This window comes from Barbatula barbatula, assembly GCF_947034865.1.
Source record: "Barbatula barbatula genome assembly, chromosome: 2".
Taxonomy (NCBI): domain Eukaryota; kingdom Metazoa; phylum Chordata; class Actinopteri; order Cypriniformes; family Nemacheilidae; genus Barbatula; species Barbatula barbatula.
Window position 1 is genome coordinate 15,241,286 of NC_136767.1, and position 8,561 is coordinate 15,249,846.

The window sequence follows — 8,561 nt, forward strand, 5'->3', positions numbered from 1 at the left end:
TTGGTTCTTCAAAATGTAAATACAAGACAATCTTTACTTTAAAATCACAGAAGACATCACATGTACAAAATAATCATGACACTAAAGTAAATTACATGAACACGACTTTATTAACATAATGGTATAGCAAACCTTTAAAAAAGTGTGATACTCACTGAAACCGATACTCAGCATATTTGGTGTTGAGTATATAGCCACTATAAAATTAAACTAAGATTGTTTTTACCATATTGAAACTTTGATTTGCAAAGTTAACTACTTTGGCTTCATATGTTTTGGCAGATTTTTCTTTTGAACTCTAAAAAGCCTCTTGCTGCCTCTTTCCAGCATGTCTCCACCTGCCCGCGACCATCTTCCCAACTCTTACCCCCCCACCCCACACTTTTTCACACAAAGACTCTTCAAGCAGGACAAGTAGAGGTATAGGGTATTACACATACCATTCATTTCCACAGCACAGTTCTCAGAGCAAGGACAGAGGAATCCCGCTGCTGTGTTTACACTACTTTCAATTACGGTCATTAATGCAATGGCACAGGCCGAGATTTGTAATTATTCCCTATTAAACCACAAAGAAAATCTGTTGCGCACAGTTCTAAATTATGCATTTGTAAAGAAAACCAGCTGCTTTCAAACATTTTCTTTTAATAACACAAGAGAGAAACACTTTTAACAGCTTTTATGCATTTATGATAATATTATGCAAGTAATCATGGGTGACGTCTAAAATTGCACGCTTATGTATAACCCAAATTGCTGTCAGACAACAAGGCAACAAAGTAAAGGCAACAACGAAAGGGCAATCGTATCTTCTGCAAGCACGCAGTGTGGCAAATGAAGAAAAACAAACCCGTGGATATCTGAGAGGTGCCCTACAATTTGCACTAAGCTGCGAAAGAGACACCTGAACGCTTTCTCTCAGCAGCCATTTCTCAATATACATCATCTAGACCATCCCATCCTCATTAGCATTCGCAAAGTCAACATGGATTAATTATTTATGAGCACTTCTCCTCAAATATATCCGTAGTGACTATTAGGTCTGTTTTTTGACTGATACTTTATCAGGCGACTCCTTTCAGAGCCAGTGCTCTGATAATGGTCCCCTAAATAATTAATGACACAATGTCCGGCTTGCAAAAATGGGACTGGGATGTTGTTTAAAGTGTCAGATCTCCACTCAGGCACATTAAAACTCAGATTAAAAGAAGCGAAAACAAGGGAGGGGTACATACCGCAAACAATGAGCCTTGATGGACACATGCTCCTGTGGATGGGGAGAACAGAGAAAAGAATCAATACATGAGCTATCACCCAAAATCCAATTGACAAGTTCATTATTACTTGCAGACAAGTGTCACAGTCATGGCAATCATGTATCTGACAATGTCTTGGATCTACACATAAATACCCTTCCTGTCTCCCAGTGTGAGAGGAAACAAAAGGCAGTCACGCACTGTTTTAATGAAATTTTACGGATTACACTCAAATGGATGAAAAGAAAATTGATGTCGGTGTGTTACACTCGGAATCCTAGTATGTTTTGAATTGTTTACAATTATTAATTGATATATTAGTAAATACGATGTATTTAGATTTCCCACTTTTGAAAACATACCTAAAAACCTACAGAAAAAGTTAAGATCTTCATGCAAAGGGACGACATAACGCATGAGAACAATTTGTCCATCAAAATTCCTCAGAATCACCGTTAGTATCACAACAATTTACATTTAGTCATTTAGCAGACGCTTTTATCCAAATCGACTTACAGATGAGGAAACATTGGAACATAGGCAACAAGAAAAATAAGTGCATCAAAACTAGTCCATTAAAGCCTAGCACAGTGTACAAAGCTAAGAACATTGAGGTTAGTACAATTTATTCTCCTTTTTTTCATGAAGACAGAAAAGAATTAGAGGTTAAAATCAATCAGCTACATACGTTAATTTTATACCACATAGTCGCTAGTACAATTTAATGAATATCTGCCCTTGATCTGAGATGTCTATTTAGAAACGAAATACAGGACGCAGATTGCGTTTGATATGCTGATGCACACCAGTCGCAAACATGCAGTTATGGGACATAACACCATTGAAATCTTTGTAAATCGACCATCAGAATGTGCATGAAAATTTGCTAGTTTGATCTATATAAGACAAATAATTTACAACTGAATAAAGTAAAATCCCGATAGGTAGAACACCAACCTTCCACGCCGAGTGAGCCGGCACAACATCCAATTAAAGCGGCGATAAGGATCCAAACAGGACCCATATTCACTTTAAAGACTGTTTCTGTAATCCAAATGTTAACAATCACAATCACTTCAACTTGAGTCTGAAATAGAGGGTCTCATCGTTGCCTTTCCGAGGACTCAAAGCAAAAGCTGCGCCAGTGACTGAGCTTGAAGTCCCGCAGTAAGACGGTCCGGTCTCGTTACTGGAAAGCTTCCAGACCGAATATACACTCCGGTGCGCTGCCCAACTTAACGATCAACGAAACTTCCCACAGAAAAGTCCTGCCTCCTAAAAGCACAAGGACATTGCAAAGAAAACTTGGAGGCGAATAATTACACAGGAGCGCGCTGCAAACCACCGTCGTTTTGAACTTACGAGCTGCTCTTTAAAGTGAGTTACTGGAGACTCTACCACCAGATGCATTCACGAGTTAAGGAGACCCCCCCCCTCCTTCTCCTCACCCTTCTGTGGGAACAAAACCTGTAGCCGTTCGAGTTTTGACGGATGAGTTGATACATTCTTGTGAAACTTGAGTTCGATCAGAAATGGAAGCACATCGATTTAGTTGAACCTCATTATCGGAGTCCCGCACGTGTTTTCTGAATTTTATATAAGACAATGTTTTTCTATTTTTTTTAAACGTGTCAACAAAGTGCATTAATACAATTTTATTTGACACGGATTGCTTTGAGGGAGTCACGTGGAGCGGTGCAATCCGCTTCTTGACCGCAGATAAAAACAGAAACATGGACTTTTTTGGCTTTGCAGTAAACCATGACAAACCCCTTTAACCAATGTAAATCACCATTTAATCCTAGGCATTGTAAATAAATTATATGGATTGAATATTTGGTACATGCGGCAAAACTTGCTTTTTTATCTCATGCTATTATCATTCATGCCCTTAAGATATTATGAAAATACCAAATGGGACCGTTGTTTTTTACCGCAGTAATAACAGTATTATCATCGGCGCCATGCGAGGTGGCTGCTGCCTGTAAGAATGGCGCGTGATCTTTTACTGCCACCTGGTGTTGATACGGAGAGAACAACAAGACGAGATTTTACACGTTTTACATTTAGTCATTTAGCAGACGCTTTTATCCAAAGCGATTTACAGAGAGTTCTGGGAGCAGTGAGCGACACGTCATACTCAGGAGCATTACGAGATTATAATTTAAAAATAAAAAAGTACACTAACTCTCTCTCTCAACAGGTAGTGGTCTAGCTTCTTGAAACTAGTAACTTTGTATTAGCACCTAATGAACTATTGCTCTTTGTAAGTCGCTTTGGATAAAAGCTAAATGACTAAATGTACATGTCAATAATTACACAGTGCTTTTCACTCTACGTGTTTTCGAACATCTGCACAAACAAAAACAATATTTTTTTCGCTTTGACGTTTACATTGAAAACGACTTTTACAACTTTCATGGTCCATCATTGAAAGAGATTGTGGAGGCTCAAAGACTCAGATGACTCCCGTTTTCTTTGACATTATTGTGTATTTGTTCAGTGTGGAATGATCATGTAATAGCTGCATTTTGAGCAGTTTTGAGATATATAGAACTTTCATAAAGACAGAGACACTACATTTGTTCTAAATGTACAATATCAAAATCCTCTCAAATTTGAAAATGAATATTTTTGGAAAGGGCCAAGTGCAGATCCATCTAATTCCATCTAATTACTTTTATGCTTCGTGTAATCTCGCAAAACATTACTTAAAGCAATACTTTTCAAGCACTGCAAACAGTTAACTTTAATTTTGTGTTTTAAAACAAAATTAGTGTTGACATTACGTTAAGTTGAATGCTTTCCAAAACTTTAACAAAGCTAGACCTTTGTTTTCTAAAAAAAACGTCCCAAAATGTACACAGCCTAAAAACCTTAACACAATGTAAATAAGTCGTCACAGAATAAGAATGTGAATAACTACATTTTGACAAAATGTCTGATAGAACCTTCTCCTGGATAACCCTGGGTCCGAACTCCGGCCATTCATGTGTAGCTGTGGGTGGAAATTTAAAACATGCTGCCTATCTAAATATGGTTGTACACCATACATCCTTGATGGCATGGCACAGTACTTTATCTAGCCCAATGAATGCAAACAGAGAAGGAAAATACAGATCTGAGGAAAGCTTTTCTAAACGTTTTCCTTTATCTTCTCAATCAGTTGTTCCATTCTATATCTGCACTGCACTGCAGTGGATGGTGAAAACCGCCCAGCGCATCGCAGGGATTCAAATTCCAGCCATTGAGGACATCCAGAGGAAACCCTGTCTACGTAGAGCTCACAGTATTCTTAAGGACTCATCTCATACCGCCCAAAGACTGTTTTCTCTCCTACCCTCCGGCAGGCGTTTAAGGTGCCTTTGCACTCCGGTACTTCAACTAAATATGCAAAAACTTGCACTACTTTTATTACTGCTATAACTTATCATTGTATATACCCATCTGTAAATTTCCTATTAAAAGTTATAGGTATACCTGTATTTTATGTTCATTGTACATTGTACTATTGCACTTCTGGTAAGACAAAACTAAATTTCCTTGCACTGTACTTGTACATTGTGTAATGACAATAAAGTTAAATCTAATCTAAACAATGGTTGCAGACAGTAGTCCAGTTGCCTGACCACTCCTGATGATGGCTGCGAGAGAAGCCCTATTTCTATTCCTTAGACACAGAAGTGCAAACAGGTGACACTTACTGTCAGAACACCAGTTAGTTTATCTAAAGATATTAGGCTGCTTTCAAAGGAAGAGGTTTACACAAACGAACTAAAGGTAATTTAAACACACATTTAGGTGAGTTGACAATAAAGTCAATGGTGGAGTCTTCTGCTGAACAGCCTCCTACAATATATTTCTGCATCATATATTTCTATAGTTCTACTGCAAAGAAAACCACAGTACAAAACTACAGTATAACAAAACAGTATTTGACATCATCATAGTTAAGATTTTATTACAGTGTAAATTATTCGTACAATGCAAATACAGTATATACAAAACAAAACTCTCATGCCTTTTCTGGCTCCTGTGGTAATAAATCCTCAATTTTGACACGCAACCCCTCACTTGTCCTGCTGCAGATGACTGCCTGCACAATAAAGGGCCCTGTAAATTAAAAACAAACACATAATACAATTATTGGAACCGGTTCTGAAATGTTGAAAAGGATTTCTAAACAGTATTGACATTTGCACAAAACTTTAAAGGTACTGAATGTGTCCCATATACGTAGTTGTAAATGTAGAAGACATTAGGCAAACAACTGAACTGTTTTGCAGGCTAACAAATAACACCAATGATTATCTGTTTAATCTGATTTTTATAATTAATAATTCAGTAAGGAGCTTAAGAACAATTAATTTAAAGCAGACCATCATTTTTTCAGTCAGTCAGTATACTGTACAGTTTTATATAAAAATAAATCTTGAACTTTCAGGGAAATTAAATAAAAATGTACTTACTTTAAAACATTACTTACCCAATTCTGTTGGTTTGTGGCTGGCCACATCTTTACATACGGCCTGAATGTTTTCAATAATAAAGTCTTTGGGCATATCAAGCTGTTTAACAGACAAAGTCATATCACCAATCAAACAAATTTAACTTAAGATGTCAAAATGATCAAACAGCTATTTTAATCACAAAATAACACGTTAAATGTAGTGTAACTGTGTTACAATGTAAGAACAAAGCAGCTTAACGTTGACTTACTGTTGCAACTTGTGTGTTAACACAGACGTCCTCAACAATATATTCATAACCAGTCCTGAACAATGCAAGCATTTTGGGAATATTTATCCCAACCGATCCTAATGCAAGGAACATAAAAAAGCAATTGAATCTCTGCTCAGTTGTACATTCAATAAATCAATACTTAATCTGAGACCTAAAAAGGATACTAACCTCTCTTGCTCTTGGGAAACTTCTTCCTCAGCTTGTTTTTCAAAGGAAGTAACTTTTGTACAATGCCCGGCTCAGCCAAGTAAAAATCTGCTGTGATCTCATCCGCTAAAATCTGAAGTTAACGTCGATTGAAAGACGGTAGATTGGAGTCAATTATTCCCTTTCTCACTATATACAGTATACGTAGTGGTTCAACATAGAAGTTAAAGAATGACTTCCATTTCATAGAAGCAACCACCCAAATAGGGAAAAGTGAATGCAGACAGAGAAGGTAAATACAGACGAGAGTTAAAGTGTTAAGCTTACCTTTTCAACCAGCTCAGCCCCACCTGCAACTGTTGCTCCATTTTCCATTGCTATTCTGGCTTGATCCGGATTCTGTAAGACCCAAACTGAGTTAATGTATGTAAAATGTGCAGCCTTCTTAAACAGAGCTGTACATTTTCTAATATACGTTCACTCATCAACACTGTATTGTGTAGTGTAAGGGATGGCAGAGTTCTACCCCTACCTCAGTGAAAACCACAACTTTGTTGAAATCCGTCTTGAAGGGGTGTGGTAAATACATTGTGCTAACAAATGGATCCACTTTTTTCTAAAAACACAATGAAATGAATTTTTTTTATGTAATTTAAATGTTTAGTCCAAATATAACTGTTTGCTATGTGACGCAAAGGTTATCTTAAACAATGCAACATGTCTAGGGAGAAACTTGACAGACAAGAGTAGATTTCATTGAGCAAACTTGACATAATGTTACTTCCAGTTCATTTAACATCATTTTTAATTTATAAGTGAACTTTCATGAGTATTGAGAACCTTCTGCATTCGCCACATATTTCTGTTGCATTATTTTACGACAAATGTTCCTTCCACTATGTATCGTGTATTTCAGCAACTGCTCTAGTTGACTGATGAAGCTATGGCGCCAGTGGCATTTGTATATTTGCCCAGAATAAATGGAGTTTTATCATTTCTCCACATCTGATGCAGATACTGATGCATTTAAAGTTGATTAAAGTGTATAAAAAGCAGCACAGTTTAAATCTATCGGCAACTATACCTTCCGCAGAGGACACTATTTGTTAGCTTCTGGGACATATTTCCATACAAACACACAGATTTGATGATTTATTTCAGGGTCAAAGCAGCTGTCAAATGTATTAAAAGTTTAAGTATTTAATTTGGTATGTAAGCTTTGCGTTACAAAAGATGAAAAGCATTCCATGCACACTCTTAAGACAACCATCCAAACATTACCTTTTTCTCCAGCTTCATGTCAAGACACAAGTTTATGTAAACAGGCTGGTTTTCAGGAGTGAAGTCCAACTTCTGAAAGTTCTTCAGCATTTCAATGGCGACTGGCATCTCATAAACCGGTTTAGGATAATACCTGACAATATACACATCATCTAATGGAGCCCAGGCAGTGAGTCCATATGGTTTATGCCTGTCTCTGTCATCAATCTGTCTTTTCTCTTTCACCACTTTTTCTTTGCCCGTTTCTTCTTTCTTTTCTTTCTGCGCTGGCCTATGCAAATAAGAGAAATTATAATTTTATGTTCTTCGTCAGAGACAAATGTTGTGAAAAAAAGAATATTTTTCTTTAAGACCTATCATCTGAATCAAACTCACTTAGCTGCAGCGGCATATGATCTGATGGGTAACTGTTTGTGTGCTGCCAGTGAACTGCAGGAAACTGGAAAGAATTTACTCTGGATAAATTCTGGACATCTGGATAAGACTGTGTGTGAAACAGGGTACAGAAGAACAGCAGAATTATTTATTAATTCAATGTCTCAGAATTATTCAGTACCTAACTAACAAGCAAGCGATCAACTCAGTGGTTAGAGCATGGCACTAGACTATGCCAAGATTGTTGGTTCGATCACAGGTTATTGCACATACTTAGAATCAAATGTATAGGAGAATGCAATGTAAGGTGCTTTGGATAAAAGCGTCAGCCAAATGCTGTTATAATTGTTGTTATAATTGCTTCCAATGTTTCCTCATCTGTATGTTTGCTGCTGCTTGATGAGACAGTCTGATTTCAAATGTGTATTGTAATAATCGCGGAGAGTAATCATCATGTTAATAAATGCTGCTGCTGCATCCATGCTCGCGCTCTGATTTTCATCATTGTGCTAATACAACTGCTCATGAGAATTTAAGAACTTTTAAATCCCAACACCAGATCTACAATTACAGTGGCTTTAGAACATGTAGAATATCATTAAAACACGTAACATTTAAAAACTGACCTCTTAATAAACTCCTAGAGGAGGCGGCCATGTTGACAGAATTTTGTGTTACGCTTAATATGCCGTGTTGCGCATCGGCGGTGGCTAAAGGTTCCTATCCATAAATATTCGACCGCAGTAAACACACCTCCTA

The 8,561-nt window shown here is 37.2% G+C and overlaps 2 protein-coding genes across 2 annotated transcripts in view; both read right to left on the reverse strand.

Moving 5' to 3' along the window:
* Positions 1 to 2,280, reverse strand: part of fras1 (Fraser extracellular matrix complex subunit 1) — a gene marked incomplete at its 5' end in the record, with an annotated part of 107,972 nt that extends 105,692 nt beyond the window's left edge. Inside the window, 2 exons of the mRNA XM_079471114.1 lie at positions 1,236 to 1,267; positions 2,214 to 2,280. Of these exons, the coding sequence (XP_079327240.1) occupies positions 1,236 to 1,267; positions 2,214 to 2,280 (99 nt within the window). The remainder of the gene's footprint in view (positions 1 to 1,235; positions 1,268 to 2,213) is intronic.
* Positions 2,281 to 4,961: 2,681 nt separating this feature from the next.
* Positions 4,962 to 8,538, reverse strand: mrpl1 (mitochondrial ribosomal protein L1). Its single transcript, XM_079473063.1, has 9 exons — positions 8,429 to 8,538; positions 7,803 to 7,911; positions 7,428 to 7,698; positions 6,679 to 6,762; positions 6,474 to 6,545; positions 6,168 to 6,279; positions 5,976 to 6,073; positions 5,743 to 5,824; positions 4,962 to 5,369 (listed from the first exon to the last, which is right to left on the reverse strand). Exons 1-9 carry the CDS (start codon positions 8,457 to 8,459, stop codon positions 5,272 to 5,274), a joined length of 957 nt encoding a protein of 318 aa, XP_079329189.1. The 5' UTR covers positions 8,460 to 8,538; the 3' UTR covers positions 4,962 to 5,271.
* Between the last annotated feature and the right edge of the window lie 23 nt (positions 8,539 to 8,561).

Bases quoted from the DNA above. Each gene is read 5' to 3' on its own strand.
- mrpl1 (XM_079473063.1), bottom strand. From the start codon at position 8,459: ATGGCCGCCTCCTCTAGGAGTTTATTAAGAG. The intron at 7,699-7,802 runs GTGAGTTTGATT...TTATTTGCATAG, and splicing joins TCATATGCCGCTGCAGCTAA to GCCAGCGCAGAAAGAAAAGA. The intron at 6,280-6,473 runs GTAAGCTTAACA...CGTTAACTTCAG, and splicing joins GGGCTGAGCTGGTTGAAAAG to ATTTTAGCGGATGAGATCAC.